Raw genomic sequence first — 19,177 nt, forward strand, 5'->3', positions numbered from 1 at the left:
TCTGTTATGGAGGCACCCAGATAGGTAAGTTATCTTTACCCATCCCAACAACTGAATAGACCAAATAGACATGTCACATTTAAATGAGACCTTAAAGAAAACATCACAGAAAGATATTGTTTATTTGGCAATTCCAAAAGCAAAAAAAAAAGACAAAGAACCCCATCATCTCTATTCCATCTATGAATCCCCACTGTTCCAGAATAAAATGACATTACATCCAATGTGAAAAGCAACATTGATACAGTTTCTGATCTTCATCCTTGGCAGAGGCAGGACAAGCATGGTTCACATCCCAAAATTATAAACAGCAGTGATCATATCTGTCCCATCTACCTAGAGAATCAAACAGTAGTCTCAACTCCAGACCCTTCAAGGGAAGACTCTTCTGAAGACACAACTTCCATCTGTGTTAAGACAATGGTGACATCTTGTGGGCTGCAGACTATATCTATACCTTACTTCATATTCTCCAGTCCAACAGATGAAATAGCAAAATGTAACCAGAATTGTCATATCTCTGGAAAGCGAAGGAGAGTCCCAGATGTGGTGGGGACACTGTAGGGAGAAGGAGAAGGGGAAAGCAAATAAGCACTTACATAGTGTCTACTATGCAACTGGCACTATGTTAAAAACTTTACAAAAAATATCTGGTTTGATCCTTGAAATAACCTGTAGTGCAGATGTTATATTTACCCATTCTACAGTTAAGGAATCCAAGAAAGACAGAGGTTAAATGATATGCCCATTGTTGCACAGCCAGCTAAGTGTCTAGAAATAAGGTCTCCAATGTTTTCAGAAAACTGGGGTGAACAATCAAAGAGCAATGCCCAATGCCCACAGATCATCAAGATAAGTAAGGAAGAGCTCCTGTCTTGGATGACTTAGGCGAAACACTTGGCAGAAAGGAAGAAAGGGAACAGGTAAAGATAAGATACTTACATGTCAAGCAATTGCCCTCCAATTAGATCATGTACATGGTAGGGTAGGCCAAGCCGCACAGACAGAGGAGCTTGTCTGCCTAGGAGCTCAGAAAGGGATAGCTCCCGATATTTGGACTTTCGAACCATCCCAAGTACTGCCTCTCGACCTAGAAGACAAAGATCAGAGAAGGATAAGTCACAGAAGCAGGTTTCTGTGGCACACATAAGAAACAAAAGACAATAGGTGGTTTCATTAGGCTATCTTCCTGGTGGATGATCTGTCTCCTAAGTATCCTTGGTTAGGGTAGGAAGTGGGGAGGTTTTTGTAGTAATTAGAGAAGGGCAAGAAAAATCAGCATCTTTGTATTATATTTGTTTTTATTTTTTGTACAAATTTTTTTTAATACATTACTAAAATATTCTTGTTTAAGGGTAAACATAATACCCCCTCCCCCCCAAAAAAATAGACCCCCATGAGCAATAAAGAGAAAAAACTTAAAATTAAAATAAAAAAATAATAATAGGGGCAGCTAGGTGGCGCAGTGGACAGAGCCCCGGCCCTGGAATCAGGAGCACCAAAGTTCAAATCCAGCCCCACACACCTAACAATCACCCAGCTGTGTGACCTTGGGCAAGTCACCCCAACCCTATTGCCCTGCAAAAACCACAAATAAAATAAAATAATAATAATAATAAGTAAATTAAAAAAATGTGCTTCAGTCTGTGTTCCAACACCACCAGCTCTGTCACAGGTGGATCACATTCTTTAAGTCCATCACAAAAGCTGCTTCCATATTTTTCCACTGTTGCCATTGATGATCAAAACTCCCTCCATTCATATTTCCCCACTACCATACAATATGTTTTCTCTCTCCTTTCACTCTATCCCTCTTTTTAAATGTGCTGTAGGATAGCTGAGTGGCACAACAGACTAATCACCAGCCCTGGGGCCAAGAGGCCCCGAGCCCACACATCACCCCTAAGGCCCAGCAACCACCCAGCCCTGTGGTCCCGGACAGGCCATCCAATCCCAGCCCCTTGCAAGAAGCAAAAAAAGAAAATGTGTTATATCTGACACTCTCCCCCACAGTCCGCCTTCTCCTCCATCACTCACATCCCTACCTTGCCCCTGTCCCTCTTCTCTCCTTCTTACTCTAGATGTCTATACCCATTGAGTATATATGCTGTTTCCTCTCTGAGCCATCTCTGATAAGAGCAAAGGTTCCCTCATTCCCCCCCTCGTCTTCCCCCCTCCATATCATTACAATAGCTCACTGTAATAAAAAAAAACTTATTATGTGAAATATCTTAGCCTATTCCATCTCTCCTTTCTCTTATTCCCATTACATTTCCCTTTTAACCATTGACTCCATTTTTACAATATATTATATCTTCAAATTCAGCTCTCTCCTGTGCTTCATCTATAAAAACTCTTTCTACCTGCTCTATTAAATGAAAAGTTCCTGATGAGTATTATCATTATCATTTTTCTATGCAGGAATACATATAGTTCATCATCATTAAGTCCCTCATAAAAAATCAGCACCTTTAATAAAATATTTTACAAATCTCCCAGCTCCTGGCACTGACAGCCACCAGCTCCCAGCATCTCGGACAGTGAGGACTCCAGCATTTACTAGTTGGCTACGGTGAGAGGGAAAGGAAGGGAAAATGTGATCTCCAGAAATCATTCTCCCCTACCCCTTAATTCCTACCTTAAGGAAGAAGGGAATGACTGTTGCCTGGATCCCTTTGAAGTGGGAGAAATAAAAAAAACTCTTGTCAATTTCATAGGGAGATATGAGCAGCACACTTTTTCACTGACTGTTTAACTCCTCTTTCAAGAAAAACAAAAGTTGGTGTCTCTCCCTATTGATTCATAAGGAAAAGAGTAAACCCAACTTTGCAATGTCCAGTACCAGTATAATATAAGGAGGGTGGGAATCACTGTTGCAAAAACTTGGGGTTTTTTTAAGTGATAAAATTCCAGATGGAGAAATCTCATACTTTTTTGAGACAGTTACAAAACTCTTAACCCTCACAGACAGTCCAGATGATTTAAGGACATAGATAGCAAGGATAAGAGAAAAAGTATCAGGACCAGGGAAAGAATGTTGTTGAGAGTTTAAAAAAAGGATAAATAATGGAAAATATAAGATTAAGATGATAGATGCAATTGACAGTTATCTGGATCTTTTGCTACCCCAAGTCTCACGTGATCTCACAGTCCCGAAAGCCAAAGGTCTGGATCATCTGATCCTGCTGAAAGCTGAGGTCTCCATTGGCTGAAAGCACCACAGTCAGAAACCTCTGTACTGTTCCTTCAAATGGCTGACCCCTGCAGGATTCCAGGGTCTGAAGGAGAACAAGAGGTAAAGGACAACTAAATTTCAATCTGAACTTCCTCTAATATCCCCCACATTTCTTTTCATGATTTTGTCCCCTCACCACAAACACACACATACACACACACACCCCTAATTATTTCCTATTTCATCCTATATAGAGCTTAAAATTATTAAGGACTAATACAGCCTGTATAGAATCTTTACAAATTGGTTTACTTTTGTCTCTCCCATTAATTTATAAGCTCTTTGAGGGCAGGGACTATCTTTTTAAATCCACAGTGCTTGGCACATAGTAGGCACTTGATGTTTCCTGACTGACCTACAAACAAAATATGTGATTCTCCTTTCACAATAATTTTTGTCTCCTTCCTTGACATCCTTTTCATTAGTCTTACTAGGCCTCAACATACTCCACAATCACTAGGTTCCATAACCCTATACATAACACATAAAAACATACTTTGGTCCTGAAGTCCTCAGTGAAGACAATCCCTTGAGCATCAGAGTCAAAGCCAAGCTGAATGATTCGAATCTCCCCTTGTTCTTGAAGTTCTCTCTGTCCCAGGAAAGATGGAAAATGAGTGATATCAAAATAATATCTATCTCCATTATGCTTGGAGAGCAGTAAGAATAAGTTAATAAGGGAGAATAATAAATTCCGGGAATGATAAAATGTGAGTGGAAGGAAAGGACAGCTCTTTTCTAATACATCTCATCTCTCAGAAAGATCATTCCATCTGTATAGACTGGTAGAAACCAGGTGGTGGTTAACAGCAGGTTTGACAGTCAAATCAGCTCTCTTCAACTATCCATACTTCTCTCAACATTAGTGCACTGAACACTTTCTAACTGGCTTGGCAGCTTATATGACATCCTCCTATAGCAATTTCCACCTTCTCATACATATACTGCCTTTCTGCTACTTCTCTCATCAGCTGCCTTTCTATTTGCCAACTGTTTCTATGCCCCACCCAAACCCCAATTCAATTTTTTTATTTAATCAGGTTCCCCTTCATGAGCCGTCTGTGCCTGTGTCCCAGAATTCCTCTCACCAGCTACTCACCCATTCATTGGTCCTCCTCACCAGCGGCCTGGTCCCTGATCCCTTAGCCCCCCTCACTGGCTATGCTTGGTTCCCTTGACCAGTCCCTTGATCCTTCAGCCCCCTTTACAAGCTGCCCATCCATCCTCTGATCCCCTTCACCAGTTGCTGTCTTCTTGTCCCCTGGTACCCCCGACCAGCTGTCAGACCCTCGTTCCTCCCTTCCTGCCCAGTCCCTAGCCATTCACCATCTGCCCGTCCCTCGGCTCCTTGGTGTCCCTCGGTTTTCCTTATCAACTGCTCAGTCCCTGGTTTCTTGGTGCCCTCTGACCAGCTGTCTGGCCCCGGTACCTCCGATCCTGGGCCCCGACGCCCCTCACCGGCTGCCTGACCCCGCCCCCCTAGGTCCGTCTCACCCGATGCCAGCCCCCGACGCCCCTCACCCGCTGCCTGACCCCGCCCCCTAGGTCCGTCTCACCCGATGCCAGCCCCTGGCACCCCTCACCAGCTGCCTGTCGGCCGTGGTTCGATCGGGCACGAAGCTGTACACCTGGCTCTTGAGGGCAATGGGAGGCAGCGCATCCTGGAAGAGGCGCCGGGGAAACAGCTCGCCCAGCTCCCGCAGGGCCCTGCGCACCGACCCTGGGGAAGGAGCCTCGTCAAGGCTTCGGCCTTTTCTCTGTCTCCGGGCAGCGGCTTCGAGGGCCGCCCCGTTTCTCTCGTTCCCCGCCCGCGAGACCCGACTCACCGCCCGCGGGCTGCTCCCGGGCTCCTGCGGGGCCTCGTCGCCCCCTAGGCCCGAAGGTTTCCGGCACCAGCCGCGGCCGCTTCCGGCTCATGGTCCGGGAGGACGGAAAGAGGGGAGAGGCGGGCCGAGCCGGGAGGGGGAGGGGAGGTGCGGAGGCGGGCGCCGGGAGATGACGTCAGCGCCCAGCGGCCCCGCCGGGAGACCGGCCCCGCCGGGAGACCGACCCCGAGACGGCGCCAGGCCCGAGCCGGGCGGCCCCGGCCCGCCTCCACCGGGCTCCCGGGCGGCATCGAGCCCGGCGGAAGCCCGGGCACACTCCCCACTTTCGGCGCTTCCGGCACCACCGTGACGTCACACATGACGGGGAAGAGGAAATAGACACCACCCCCCCCCCCCCCGCGCTCCGGCCCAGATCAGAAATGTGGCCTCGCCAGGACCCTCAAACCTAGAGAGGAGCTCGGGGAGGCGGCGGGAGAGCGCAGGTCAGGACAGGACGGGGCAGAATCGGACGTGGGGGGCGGCTAGGGGGCGCAGGGTCCGGAGGACCCGGGCTCCAGTCCGACCCCACACACTGCATAATGACCCGGCCGTGTGGCCTCGGGCAAGCCGCTGCACCCCACTGCCTTGCAAAAACCCAAAAAAACAAAAAATCGGACGCGGGACCCCAGAAATCCTGGCCAACAGTTGCGCCCGGCTCCCGGACATGAGGAAGCGGGGGCGAGGCTGAGGGCGGGGGGGGGGGGGGCGGCCCCCTCCCCGCCAGGCCCGGCTGCCCTCTCACCCAAGCTTGGGCGGGGGGCCCATCTTTGCCCACGCAGGAGCCTATGGAAGCCCAGGGTACCAAGCGAGGAACCGGGGAGACGAGAGACGGGGCCACAGGGGGCGCCCCCAAGCGGGCCCGCCCGGCCCCTTCGCTGCCCACCGACGCCTCCCTCTACGCCGGCCCCTTCCCCTTCTACCGCCGCCCCTCCGAGCTGGGCTGCTTCTCCCTGGACGCCGAGCGCCGCTACCATGGGGACTCCCGGGCGCTGCGCTACTTTGCCCCTCCCCCAGCCCGCGGCTCTGCCCCCGACTTCGACCTCCGAGAAGGCTACCCCGAGCGCTACCGGCCCCGGGACGAGGACACCCGGGAGGGGCTGGACCACCTGCTTCGCTGGCTCCTGGAGCACCGAGGCCGGCTAGAGGGGTGAGTGCCCGGGAACCAGAAACCGGGTGCCAGGCTCGCTTTGCCAACCCCAGGCTGGTTCTTTGGCATTCCTACAAGTTGCCGTTAGTCGCACCTCGCCTGTAAAAACGAGCGGCTTGAAACCAGATGCTGCCCAGGTTCCCATAAAGTCAAATTTGAGACTGAAAGGGATTTCCTTCCTTCCTTTGGGGGCGGCTAGGTGGTGCAGTGGATAGAGCACCGGCCCTGGAGTCAGGAGGACCTGAGTTCAAATTCGGCCTCAGACACTTATGACCTACTTGTGTGGCCTTGGGCAAGCCGCTTCACCCCGTTTGCCTTGCAAAAACTAAAAAAAAAAAAAAAAATTTCCTTCCTTTAGCCCTATTTTTTGGATATCTAAATCTTGACTCTTTTAGCATGGATTCAACTTCTCCCAAGACCAAGTATCCCCCTAAACTGACTGCCCACAACTTATGTTTCTCCTCCCTCATAGGGGTCCAGGCTGGTTGGCAGGAGCTGTGGTGACATGGCGAGGGCATTTAACAAAGCTTTTGACAACACCTTACGAGCTTCGGGAAGGTTGGCAGCTTGCAGCATCAAGGCTACAGGGTACTCTTTACCTGAGTGAAGTGGAAACACCTGCTGCTAGGGCACAAAGACTTGCTCGTCCTCCACTCCTCCGGGAACTCATGTACATGGGGTACAAGTTTGAACAGTACATGTGTGCAGGTGAGAGCCTTGATATGAATCTTAAAAATGTCAGCATAGCATTTTATACTTTACAAAATATTTTTCATCTCTTAAAAGCATTTTCTCCAAATGGCCATTCCTCTCTTACAACTCCCTCTTTTTTTCCTTCCTACAGACACACCTGGGAGCTCTCCTGACCCTTCTGGAGAGATCAACACTAATGTGGCATTCTGCTCAGTGTTACGAAGTCGATTAGGAACCCAAACTCTGCTCTTTTCTGGGGAGGTGGACTGCACAGACCCTAAAGCCCCGTCCACACAACCACCTGCTTGCTATGTAGAACTCAAGACTTCAAAAGAAATGCATAACCCTGGACAGTGGAAAAGTTTTTACAGGTAACATCAACACAACTGAACTGAAGATATAAAAACAACAAAGCTAGGAAACCAAACACTTGAATCCCTGTTTGCTTGGATCTACAGTGATATTTTATTTCATACTTCACAGACACAAGCTTTTGAAGTGGTGGGCTCAGTCATTCCTGCCTGGGGTTCCACGCGTGGTTGCTGGCTTCCGAGACCATGAAGGTTCAGTCCGATCACTCAGAACCTTTCCCACCATGGAGATGTTTGAGCTCATCAGGGTAATAATAGATAACTTCATACTGTCCCTCAACCTTTTTCTACTTTCCTCAATTCCCTGCTTAAACTTTCACTTTTATCTTCCCTTCCTTGGAAATACTATGTTCTCTAGTCTCAAACCATGCTCTCATTCACTTATCTTTGTCTTCAGGCTGACCGAGAAGGCTGGAATCCATCTGTGTGTATGAACTTCTGTGCTGCTTTCCTCAGCTTTGCCCAAAGTACAGTCACTCAAGATGACCCAAGGTGAGCAACTCAGACATGTCTAAGTTTTACTTCCCTTGAGAACCAAGTTTGTGAATGCCCAGTTCTTACTTGTCTCTCCTGTTCTGCCAGACTTGTTCACCTCTTCTCCTGGGAGCCAGGTGGTCCTGTTACTGTGTCTGTTCATTACGATGCTCCCTATGCCTTTCTGCCTACCTGGTACGTGGAAGCTATGACCCAGGACTTCCCTTCACCTCCTAAGACATCCTGCCCAGGGGACTAATTTCTCCATGGGACTGCTCAAAAGGGGGCTGGTCCCTCCTTCCTATACACACAATAAAGGCATTTTTCACCATCTTGTCTTCATTTTTATTTCCCAACTCTGAAAGCCAATACTCTACCCCCATGCTCACACTTAATAGCATGCTTTGTTGCTTTATTAATTTTTTAAAAGTAATTGGTTCTTCCATGGTCTGTTCTTTGGCAGAAAGCCATGGAGAAACCAGTAGAATAGGAACTACAGATGGATCATTGGGTATAAAGACTAGCAGCAAAAACTATGTCACGACGGAGCATTGTGGCAGCTGTCTCCATCTTAGCACCCAGGACAGGTTCTCCCACCAGCCGAGCAGCCCCTCTCAATGAACGACACATCTCTGCCAAGCGCTGGATACATCTGACAATCAGGCCCTCTGGGGTCCCTGATAGCCCTGCCAGCTCAGAGAAAGGCTACAAAGAAAGGAAAGGAGATAAGCTTCTGGCTCTCCTGGAAATTCAGATATTCAAATCTATATCTGTTTTGTTCTCCTACCCCTAAGGAACTCACCATGCCTCGTGCCCACTCGTAGACAACTTCTACCAGCCCAAAGTGTAGCTCTCCCACAAACTCTTCCACAGTCTGGTTCAGGCCACAGGATACCTGAACTTCACCAATCCGCCGGGCCACATCCTTGACACGCTCTATGCCCTGGAAGGGTTGAAGAAAGTGTAAGGTCCACATACTGGGCAAAGCCCTCAGTCTAGATGCTGAGGGAAAATGGAAAAAGCATCAATGGCTTAAGGAAGAAAGAACCTAGGCTGACAAGGAAACCATGTAAGAACAATGAAGATTCTGATTTCATCAGAAGTCTTCCTGGAGATGGGTGAAACTTTCTGAGAAGAGGGGAAATGATAAACCAGGATTCCCAGGGGAAATTCAGATGCCCATATGAATGAAAGAGGGAAAACGGGGTCAAAGGGAGGCCCTGTCCCACACCTGTTTAAGAGTGCCCGGCAACTGGTCTGCAGGATCTCCAGGACTTTGACAGACCAAGCCAGAGAGCAAAGCAGCGATCTCCTCTGGCCGAAGAGTACTCAGTGCATTGTCAAACATGAGCTCTGTCAGGAGCAGCTCATGGCTACTCATGGCACAGGCCACCCTCCCTGCCAGCTTTACAGTCCCAGCACCATCCACGTAGCCCAATGTCCGCAGAATCTAAACAAGGAAGGGGAACATTAGACTCAGTTATCTGGTTCTTCCAGCCTTCCCCCTGAGCTCCCTAGTCTCAGAGCACCAGGCATCCAGGTCCTTCCCACCTCCACACGCTGATGATATTCTGGCAGCAGGAGGAGTGATTGGTCCGAAAGCAGAAATCGTAATCTCTCCATCTCCTTCTGGATCTGAGCACGTTCCCGAAGCCTCAGGTACTAAAGAAAGAAGATGCAAGGGGGAAAAAGAATAACATTGATCCCCTCTACCCTTTCCAAACTTAGGGAGAAGAGTTGAAGAAAAGATTGTGTCCCCCTCTCCTATCACTCCATCACTGCATATTGTAAAAAGACCAGGGGGAAAAAAAACACCTCCTTTGGGAAGTCAGGTACTGGGTAGTCTCACCTGAGCTGAAAACCTAGGACTGTGGACACACTGGGCACCTCGGATCAACTCCTCTAGTTTCCGTGCACGAAGCCCACCCTCTACCACAGACACCTCCTTCAGCTGCAGATCATTTACTGGATCCAGGGCTGGGGGCCCTGCTGGGTGAGCCTGAGCCAAGCGGAGCATCTCCTGAACAGCAGAAGTCACAGCTGGAGAGGGAGAATCTTTCCTGAGAAAAGAAAATGAGAAGCTCTTTTTCTCTGAAACCTCTGATGCCCAAAGTGGATGAACTTCCACACACCATCAACCACCCTATAATCATTTCTTCCCTGGGTGGTGAAGTTTTTTCCCCAAATTTGTCAAACTGTCTCTTTTCCCCCAAAACTACTAACTTGAATCTTGGCTGTTGCCTCTTGCTAAAATCCTCCAAGATTCGCTCCCCATTCACCCGTAGCATCTTTGTTGTGATGGCAGTGATATCACCTGGCTGAAGTTTGGCCACAGTATGATCACAAGGCCCTACAGGACAGAACAGAAGAATCAAGTTCCTGCCCTAGGATCAGGCATCATGTCCCTCCTCCTCCATTCCTGACCCCATTTCCCACTCAGCTCTTACCTTCAGGCAGGAACAGTTTGTGACCCACCAGATCATCAGGATAGGGGACATCAAGAGAGCTAGAACTGCCAGGCAGGGGCCCCTCAAGGGGCTGCTTCTCACACAGAATCAAGGTAGTGAAGACTCGGTTTGTGGTATCTGAGGAGACCTGGGAGAGAGATAAGCAACATAACTCAGGACATATTCATCTTCCCCTAGACTGGCCTGACCTGGACAAAAGATATGGCTCCAATCCATAAGGAATTTCCTGTCTAAGGGTGATGAAGGAGAGAGGGTTTTTAGAATACAAAACCCAAGACACAGTAAACAATGCAAATGATTATAACTGCATACATTAAATCAGGATAGTGAAGGAAGGGAAGCATGGAATAGTACTGGAAATGGAAGAAGGACATAGATGAGGACTTGGAAGGATATGAAGGTAGAAGTTATCTTTCCCACCCCCACCTCCCAAATATCAATGTTAGAGGAAAAAACCAAAGGAACAAATTTACCAATCCCTTAATCCAGGGGTCCCCAACCCACTTCCCCTCACCTGCAAGATCACTCCTAGTGCATTACAATGCTCCTGATTCTTAACAACCACCACTCTTCCCACTGACAGAGATTTCAGCCCATTCACTGATTCCATGATTCGTTGCTGAGAAGAAATATTCAAAAGATATTCAGAGGATCGAGGAATAAACTCAAGAATGTTTTCTTATTAGTTGTATTGGTCACTCTCCTCATACGCTGGTAAACAGCACTTAGTCTGTCCCCACCCCTGCCCTCATCCATATCCCCATTTCCCTGATTCCCCCCATCACCTGGATCAGACCCCGAATTTCTGTCAGCTCCTCCCCCCAGCTGTAATACTCAGGAAGATCAACCAGCTGACCCGACGTGTCTGGCTCCTCCAAATCCCCTAGTCGTTTTGTCAGTTCTGCCAAAGTTTGCTCGTGAGCCTGTAGGGGTGGAGAGAGGCTTCAGGATGTGTAAGGGCCAAACCTGTGATCACCAGGCTCTGGATCCCTCCCAACACCCATTGTGTGTTCCTTGGTGATCTAGTCATCCAATGCTTAAGTTCTTCCAAGGACTCAGATATGTCCCCCAACACCAGCTAATACACACAAATGTTTACACACATGCATGCATATACACCTTGCTGTCCTTTCTTGAAGGAAATTCAGAAAAACTTCTCTTCATCATATCTTCCACTCTGAGTGCATCAACCCGAAGAAGGTTAAGGATCATTGTATAAGTGAGACGGAATTGGGACTGTAGCTGGGAAGGCTTCCCCTGGGGATCAAGGGTAGGGATTAGAGTGCTGGAAGAAGGAAATTGGGAAGGATTCTTTCATTCCCCTGAAATCTGCTTTCTAATTCCAGCCCTACTAACAGTTGAATGAATTTAGGTATATCACTTCCTTGTCTAGACCTGTTTCTTCAGGTAGAGAACATGAAAGTTGGATTGGATGATTTAAAATCTCTTCCAGTTCTGACCTTCTAAATGAAAAAAACTCAAAATTTTATAAGAAATGGGACTGAAATGGGGGAGAGGTCCCTGAGATGTTCCTTACAAAAGATGACAGAAAACAAAAAACATTAGAAGAAACATAAGTTATATGGGGAAAGAAAGATAACAAAGAATTACATGGAAATCACAGCATCAAAGTCACTAGGAGTCAAGGGAACTTGGTCTAATTACCTTCCTAAACTGATAGGCAGCTACCTCCCCATTCTAGAACAACTCACCAGCATCATTCGGTGCAGATCAGCCATTTCAGGCACACGTCCCTTACAAAGCAAGATGACCGTGCCTGTAGGATCCAGGCCACGACGCCCTGCCCGTCCTGCCATCTGTACATATTCTCCAGGGAGTAAATCACGGAAAGTTGCACCATCATGCTTGCGCATAGAATCAAACACCACAGTCCGTGCTGGCATGTTCACACCCATAGCAAAGGTTTCTGTAGCAAAGAGGACCTAAGAGAAATGGGTTCAGCAACTAGAAGTTCTCTTCTGGCTTTCAAAGATATCAAATCTGAATTTTCTAAGTCTGGGCACTTTCTCAGGGCTAAACATATCCCCTTCTACTCAAGAAGCTTCAACCATCCTACCTTGACCAAACCACGACTGAAGAGCATTTCCACAATTTCCTTGAGAATGGGCAAAATACCGCTGTGGTGGACACCTAGACCCCGGCGAAGGAGCTCTGACATGTGCAATACCTTTGAGATAATTTTGAGGGAGCAAAACTTGGGTGTCACCATAGGATCACAAGGCACCCAAAGCTTAATTTAGTTTTTATCTCCTATAAACCTCCAGCCTTCCCTCCCTGCAGGACCAACCACCTGAGGTAGCTGGCGATCTGAACCACGAAGTCTGGCAAGGCATCGTTGAAGGAAAAGGTGGATCTCACTCTTCTCAGAGCCAGTGGTAAGGTCAAGGGAGCTGAGACCCGATGCCTGCTCATCACAGCGGCCCCGGGAGAAGGTGAACACAACCACAGGAAGCTGGGAACGGCTCCGTAGGGAGGCCAGGAGGGACAGGTATATTCCTCGGTCCTGGAAGGCAAAGGAGGGTCAGGGTTAAAGGACCAGAGGGAACTGGGCTCAGATTCTGAGGCTGTGACAAGGTATGTGGGGGACTTGAAAAGGGGAAGAATTGGAAACTAGATCAATAGGGTTCTTGGGAAAGAAAAATTTGGTAAGAAGAATGAAGAAAGGTCTAGTTTTGTGAAGTTGGGTTAAGCAATAAATCCATTCCTACAGATCCCTCCTTTCCATCTCAGAACTCACCTGTCCAGGCCCTCCTTGGTGCATCGGCTGCTTTGCCCCAAAGGTCTGGGCATGTTTGCTAGTTCTCTCTTTCTTGGCCTCCACAGCTGCATAGTATCTAAGACAAATGAATAAAGGTTTATAAAGCACCAGGTGTTCAGGCCTTCCTAGCCATGGCTTGCTCCTTGCTCCCTCCCCCAACTTACCCCTTAGTGTGGAAGACTCCTCGTGAATCCAGAAGCAGAAATAGCTCTCCTTGGGTTTTTGGACTATTCCCAGTGAACAGAAAATGCTCCAAGGGAACTGGTCGGGCAGCTGTGCTGATCACATAAAGATGACGACGCTTTAGCCTCCTGAGGGAGAGGAGCAAAAGGCAGCGGTCATGACATAGTGGAATCACCCTTTCTCCCCACAATTTTGAATCCCATCTCTGGCTCTGTGAATATTTCTATGCTTCTAAGAAATGCTTCCTGAAGGAGAGAAAGTGATATGTGACCTTGTAGCTGGTAAGATTAGGGGACTTGAGCTAGTTAGCCTCTGTGGTTGCTTCTAGCTCTGAATTTATTATTCTATGACCTTTCCACCATTATCCTATCACTCACTCTCCTTACCCCCAAAAGTCACATCCTTCTTCCATTCTTTTCCCCAAAGAATCTACATTAGACAAAGGGTCAGGAATCAAGGGGTGTTGAGTATGTGAAAATCCCACATGCCTAAATAAGTTTATCGACAAACTTTGATCAAAAGGAAAAGTTGAAGGAAACTGTAAGTATTGCTATCACCACCCACCCCTAGAATCTGACTGCCCTCCTGGCTGTTAATATTCTCAGCTTTTCCTCTCCAAAGATATGGAATAATAGGACATGTCTCTTCCCCACTGAATACTAATCAAAAACTCAAATCTTTCAATAATTCTCTGATCCTTACCCAATCCAGTCTGCAAATTCTAAAGCATTGGGAACAGTAGCACTGAGGAGAATGATGGAAACATGATCAGGGAGCATGATGAGTACTTCTTCCCATACTACTCCTCGCTAGTCACAAAAAGATCAAGGACAACAAAACATCACAAACAAGTACAAAGATAGACACATAAAAGCCACCATTCACCTCACCCCCATCTGGCACAGGGTGGCATAATTCCTATTCCCCCTGTGACCTTCCTTTTTATCTTCAAAGGAAAGTTATGTGATAGGGACTTCCTGGGGATAAAACTGGGAGTGGAGGTGCAGGGGTGGTAGAAGCAGTTTTCAGAGGACTGAAAGTTCCAAATGTCAGTTCCTAGAGGTAATGTCAGCTTTACCCTTCTCACCTCAGCATCATTGATGTAATGAACCTCATCAAATATCACCCACTCAAGGTCTCGAATCACATCTGAGCCACTATATAGCATGGAGCTAGGTAGAAGGCATGAGCAGGAATTGAAACAAGATTAAAATATACTTGATTCTCGCAACTTCCTTCTCTCAACTAATAACCTGACTCCCTTGTGACTCATACTTTTATTTTTCTAAACAAATTTTAAATCCTTCCCCCTACATCCTAGATATGTATACAATTCTAACCACAATGCTGATGGACTTCAGGTCCATCTCACACATCCATCCCACACCCCCATCCCAGGATCTTAATGTCCACTCACCGAAGTATCTCTGTGGTCATAATGAGGCAGGAAGCTTCAGGATGTAGCTGGACATCCCCTGTGAGGAGTCCGACATCCCCAAATGTGTTTCGGAAATCTCTGAACTTCTGATTACTCAGGGCTTTGATGGGTGATGTATAGATGGTACTGCAGAAGAAGAAGAAGGAATCCTGAACTTTCACTCTCATGAGTTGTTCCTAAACTCAGATCTCCTTCCCTCTTCCTCTCCCAGGTTCATTTCACACATCCTACCAAACCTAATTCTATGTTCACCCCTTCAGAAAATCCTTCTAAAGTAACTCTGGTCACTTCTACCATTTCACTTTAGACTCATTGTCTCTCTTCTCTTGTCTTTTTCTCTCCTGTTCCTCTCCATGTCATCATTGTCTCCCACAGGCTCCCCTCAACTCCTCCTTGTTTCCCAGGAATTGAGATAGAAGTAGGCTAGACTGGTAAGGACAAGTTATGGATAAGATCAGGATTACCCTCTCCCCATGCCCATACCGGGTCATATGTTTCTGGGCAAGGGCAATGGCATATTCAGCCACAACTGTCTTTCCTGCAGATGTGTGAGCGGCAACAAAAACAGAATCATGTCTCTCCAGGTGCAGAATAGCCTGTTTCTGAAATACATCTGGTTCAAATGGCCACTGTGAGAGGGACAGATAGAGAGAAGAGATGGTGTGAGAAGGATCCAATGGGTGAAGGAGGGAAGGGGTAAAAATATTCTTTAATAAAACGATCCATAATCCTGTGCTAGAGTGGAGCAGTTAGAGAAAAGAAGAGGAAAAGTAGCTAGGAATATTGAGATATATCCGGAGGTAGGGATCCTTATGCCAATTTTATACCTAATGTGACACCTATCACACATGTTTCCTTTGAGGGTAAAGGGAATGTCAGAGAGGGGTACACAAGGATTATGACATCCTATGCAAAGACAGGGTGAGGTAAGTGGTAGTTTTTATATTGTCTATATACTCTTAAGAATCTGAAATAGGACAAGTCCTGAATCTTACCTATCAGGTAGGGGCTGGAATGAGATAAACAGGAGAATATGAATCATGGTACTGGAGATAAAGGAGTGGAAAAGGTGAGATTCATAACCTGAAAAGCAGGTTGGGGGATGAGCCTGTAGAAATCTCCCACAGGTGAAGTAATATCTACAGGAATGGCCCACTGTTCCAAGACTGGGGGCTTTGGAGGTTCTGCAGGAGACATGGGGGCCGATGCTTCCTATGAAGTAAAGGAAAAAGTAACAAACTATTACATTCTTCCATCCTACTCATCAGACCAAGTTATCCATCTATATATATAAAATCTACCTTTAGGACTAAATCCTCCAGGCTACTAGCACGGACCAATGGTGGTTGAGAGGTAGAGGTTGTAACACTGTCCCGTCCAAGCCCCCCCAATCTTCCTGAAGTCTCTTCTTCCTCCTCCTCCCCTCCACCCAATTCTAGGGGCTCCAGGAGATGGCTGAGACTGAGGAGGCCAGAAGCAGAGGTTGAATGATCTGGCAAGAGAGGCAGAAGTCAAGAAAAATATACAGTCACCCTCTCTAACATCTTGCATTGCTTCTTGTATCCTACTAGAGAAAACTCTTACTCTTTGGGGTAAAGTCTATGCCTTTTTTGAAGCCTGGAGGAATGGTAAGGAGATCTGGAAAAGAACAACAGAAAGAGGCAATTGTGAAAGGCCACATCCCCCTTCCATTTCCAATCTTCAGTCAATTCAATCTGCCCTTTTAGTAGCCTCCTTCACCTTTCTCAAAGTCAATCTCTTCCTCACAGTCCCCACGAGTGCTCAGATCTGCTATGGTGGGTTCATCCATCCCACCTGGGAGGAAGGGAAACAAAGCAAGAAAAATGAGTTAGTATATGGGGGAGAACAACTCATGTCTGCTTCCTCAGAACACAGGAACATTCTCCTTACTCTGCTCCCCACTGGCTCTCTTCAAATATCACCTGGTGGGCAGCTAGGTGGCACAGCAAGGGGAGGTAGGTGGTGCAGTGGATAGAGCACTGGCCCTGGAGTCAGGAGATCCTGAGTTCAAATCCAGCCTTAGACACTTACTAATTACCTAGCTGTGTGACCTTGGGCAAGTCACTTAACCCCATTGCCTTACAAAAAAACTAAAAAACAAAACAAAAACCAATTATCACCTGGCCAGAATGGGTAGTGTGTTGGGTTGCCCCATAAGGCCTGGGATGGGGGTCCTGGGGGCCGGCGTAGTGACAGAGAAGTTGTGGCTGAGAGGTTTGTGTCCTCCAACAAGACCTGGGAGAGAACACAGGGGCACAATGAAGCTAAATCCAATTCCTGTTCTTTTCCTATCTGTCTTACATCCCTGAAGACACCCTTCACCTCTCTATAGCCCAGGACTCTGCCAGTGGTTGGGTGTCTCTGAGCCTGAAGATCTGATGGAACTGGAGCTCCCGGAAGTCCCAGGAGAGACCAGGGGTCTGTCTTCCTCTGCCATTTCCTTGGGAGACCAGAAGAAAAAAATCAGTCTCCTACCATCATCCCTCATTTCCATCTTAGTCTTTCCTTTTCTCAGAACAAAGGTTCCCAGAACCCTTCTCACCAGGCCACACGATCCACACTGTGCAGAGGCAGCCATTCAGGGGATGACAGAAACAGTTGCTCAGTCTCTCCCTGCAATTCTGGAGCACAAGGTGGTAGCCCATGGGAGAGCTGGAAAAATGAAAGGAAGATGTCACGGAATGGGAAATAAGGGGGGGGGGGGGAGCAGACTGCCCAGGAAAAAAAAGTAGATGAAAAGTTCCTTGTTAAATGAAGGGGGAAGGTCAAGAAGATACAGGAGTCAGTGTCCAGAATAGCAGCATCAGATATACATTGATGAGAACTTCTTCAGTGTGCATCTAGCATGGGACAAGCCCTGAAGTCTCAGGTGTAGGCTACCTTTCGAATGAATTATGACAAAAATTACCACAGTGCCCAGCACAAAGCTGGTGCACCCAAAAAGGTTATCCCCTTTGCCTTTCCAGCTTTCCTTTCAGATAACTAGCTAGCTCCCTGATGAAGGACCATATTAATGACAAAAGAGTGGTAGTGTCAATGTTAGGAATGTTGAGAGGAAAGAAATCAGAGGTAAGGGAGAAGATTCAAGAACAAAGGTAGAAACCTTAGGGAAAGAAAATTATGTGAGGACAAGGAGAACAGAAGTAGGAGAAAGGAGGTTAATCCCAGATTTCAGACATGAAGTCAGAAATTCATTCTATCTTTTCAATTCTTAAGTATATTAGCTACACACCAGAGTGATAGAGAAAAATGAAAGGATAAGGGCCCTTGTTCAGTCCTCTGCCTTCAAGAAATTTTCAATCTACTAGGCTTGGATCTTCAAACCCACTTCCAATATAAAGTGTCTAGGGGCAGCTAGGTGACGCAGTGGATAGAGCACCGGCCCTGGAGTCAGGAGTACCTGAGTTCAAATCCGACCTCAGACATTTAATAATTACCTAGCTGTGTGGCCTTGGGCAAGCCACTTAACTCCATTTGCCTTGCAAATAAAAAAACAATATAAAGTGTCTAGACTATAAATGACATTCAATGTTTTACTAAATTGAGTTAAATTTTTCCAAACCTCATCATCATCCTGCCCTCCTAGGTCTCTACTCCCTCTGCAGATCCAGAGTTCTCACAGTACATCCTCCTGGCAAAGAGCATTTAGACATTTATGTTGCTACTTATCTTCTTCCTTAGAAGCTTCCCTAAACCAAATGCGGATTCCCTAGCTGGTCCTCACTTTCTCTTACACCTTTTTGAATTGCATGCTGCTCTCCTCCAGGAGAAGCATAGGGATGGGCATAAATACTGGCATTCGAAGAATTCCTGTCATTGTTCATATTTATTAATAATGACAATGAACCATTTTCATATTTATTTTCTTCCTTTAACCTTACAACATTCCTCCTTCCCCCACGAATTCAGGAAAGCAGGAAAAGGATGAACAGCCTCATTTTGCAGAAGAGGAAACTGAGATCCAATAAGAGCCTGGGCCAAGCCCATTGCCAAACCCACCCAGGCTGCCCCAGGGAGTGAGTAGCAGCAGCATCGGAAGAATGACTCCATGTCTGCTGACTACAAGCTCGGCGATCGTGCCCTACAATGAATCACAATGATTGCGGGGAATGAAGGAGGAAACTGGGTTCATTCAGGTCAAAGCTAAATGGAAGCCCTGGGGAGGCCAGGGCTTACTTACGGTGCCGGCCGGCAGGTCCGAGGCCAGGGGCGGGCTCACAAGTTCCCAACGCCCGGTGCACCCGAGCTCCAGGGCACAGAGGGGCAAGTCCAGGGGCCCCCGAGGGGGCAGCACTGAGAAGCAAGGAGACGGATCAGGCTCCGGCAAAGGTCAGAGGTTACACTCGCTCCTTCCCCCCCATCCTGTCCCGCTTTTTACCCAGCCTCTCGGTCTCCAGCATGGCGCAGCCTCCCAAGACCGCCGCAAAGCCGGAAGTGTCTCGAGGGCCGCAATTCTGCGAGTCCCACCCCCGGCATGGCGGAAGTTGCCGCCGTTCGGCGCGC

General features: G+C 47.5%; 3 protein-coding genes across 3 annotated transcripts; 1 reads left to right on the top strand and 2 right to left on the bottom strand.

Moving 5' to 3' along the window:
* Nucleotides 1-103: 103 nt before the first annotated feature.
* On the bottom strand, nucleotides 104-5,390 carry WHR1 (winged helix repair factor 1). Its single transcript, XM_074236675.1, has 7 exons — nucleotides 5,062-5,390; nucleotides 4,819-4,955; nucleotides 3,732-3,827; nucleotides 3,139-3,278; nucleotides 2,470-2,567; nucleotides 943-1,090; nucleotides 104-558 (listed from the first exon to the last, which is right to left on the bottom strand). Exons 1-7 carry the CDS (start codon nucleotides 5,150-5,152, stop codon nucleotides 513-515), a joined length of 756 nt encoding a protein of 251 aa, XP_074092776.1. The 5' UTR covers nucleotides 5,153-5,390; the 3' UTR covers nucleotides 104-512.
* Nucleotides 5,232-8,136, top strand: DXO (decapping exoribonuclease). The gene is made up of 7 exons (XM_074236671.1): nucleotides 5,232-5,543; nucleotides 5,880-6,247; nucleotides 6,720-6,955; nucleotides 7,092-7,311; nucleotides 7,424-7,559; nucleotides 7,709-7,803; nucleotides 7,894-8,136. The coding sequence occupies exons 2-7, from the start codon at nucleotides 5,886-5,888 to the stop codon at nucleotides 8,042-8,044; spliced, it is 1,200 nt and encodes a 399-aa protein (XP_074092772.1). The 5' UTR covers nucleotides 5,232-5,543; nucleotides 5,880-5,885; the 3' UTR covers nucleotides 8,045-8,136.
* Nucleotides 7,363-19,163, bottom strand: SKIC2 (SKI2 subunit of superkiller complex). Its single transcript, XM_074236663.1, has 28 exons — nucleotides 19,053-19,163; nucleotides 18,855-18,967; nucleotides 17,217-17,326; nucleotides 16,997-17,114; nucleotides 16,795-16,909; nucleotides 16,394-16,468; nucleotides 16,238-16,291; nucleotides 15,955-16,145; nucleotides 15,737-15,865; nucleotides 15,137-15,282; nucleotides 14,633-14,779; nucleotides 14,303-14,387; nucleotides 13,918-14,024; nucleotides 13,197-13,343; nucleotides 13,012-13,108; nucleotides 12,565-12,777; nucleotides 12,331-12,441; nucleotides 11,966-12,196; nucleotides 11,373-11,510; nucleotides 11,039-11,176; nucleotides 10,768-10,872; nucleotides 10,233-10,380; nucleotides 10,009-10,135; nucleotides 9,635-9,845; nucleotides 9,337-9,447; nucleotides 9,017-9,235; nucleotides 8,588-8,728; nucleotides 7,363-8,490 (listed from the first exon to the last, which is right to left on the bottom strand). The coding sequence occupies exons 1-28, from the start codon at nucleotides 19,072-19,074 to the stop codon at nucleotides 8,290-8,292; spliced, it is 3,750 nt and encodes a 1,249-aa protein (XP_074092764.1). The 5' UTR covers nucleotides 19,075-19,163; the 3' UTR covers nucleotides 7,363-8,289.
* Nucleotides 19,164-19,177: the final 14 nt, after the last annotated feature.

This window comes from Macrotis lagotis, chromosome 5, assembly GCF_037893015.1.
Source record: "Macrotis lagotis isolate mMagLag1 chromosome 5, bilby.v1.9.chrom.fasta, whole genome shotgun sequence".
Taxonomy (NCBI): domain Eukaryota; kingdom Metazoa; phylum Chordata; class Mammalia; order Peramelemorphia; family Peramelidae; genus Macrotis; species Macrotis lagotis.

What these genes read in the sequence shown, in the direction of transcription:
- WHR1 (XM_074236675.1), bottom strand. Translation starts at nt 5,152, where the DNA reads ATGAGCCGGAAGCGGCCGCGGCTGGTGCCGGAAACCTTCGGGCCTAGG. An exon ending in CCGGGAGCAGCCCGCGGGCG is followed by an intron (nt 4,956 to 5,061) that starts GTGAGTCGGGTC and finishes CTCCTTCCCCAG; the next exon opens with GGTCGGTGCGCAGGGCCCTG. An exon ending in TTTCGGGACTGTGAGATCAC is followed by an intron (nt 2,568 to 3,138) that starts GTGAGACTTGGG and finishes CTCTCACCGTAG; the next exon opens with CCAACTAGTAAATGCTGGAG.
- DXO (XM_074236671.1), top strand. Translation starts at nt 5,886, where the DNA reads ATGGAAGCCCAGGGTACCAAGCGAGGAACCGGGGAGACGAGAGACGGG. An exon ending in CACCGAGGCCGGCTAGAGGG is followed by an intron (nt 6,248 to 6,719) that starts GTGAGTGCCCGG and finishes CCTCCCTCATAG; the next exon opens with GGGTCCAGGCTGGTTGGCAG. An exon ending in AGATGTTTGAGCTCATCAGG is followed by an intron (nt 7,560 to 7,708) that starts GTAATAATAGAT and finishes CTTTGTCTTCAG; the next exon opens with GCTGACCGAGAAGGCTGGAA.
- SKIC2 (XM_074236663.1), bottom strand. Translation starts at nt 19,074, where the DNA reads ATGCTGGAGACCGAGAGGCTGG. An exon ending in TCAGTCGTGGTTTGGTCAAG is followed by an intron (nt 12,197 to 12,330) that starts GTAGGATGGTTG and finishes CATTTCTCTTAG; the next exon opens with GTCCTCTTTGCTACAGAAAC. An exon ending in AGGCAACAGCCAAGATTCAA is followed by an intron (nt 9,846 to 10,008) that starts GTTAGTAGTTTT and finishes TTCTTTTCTCAG; the next exon opens with GAAAGATTCTCCCTCTCCAG.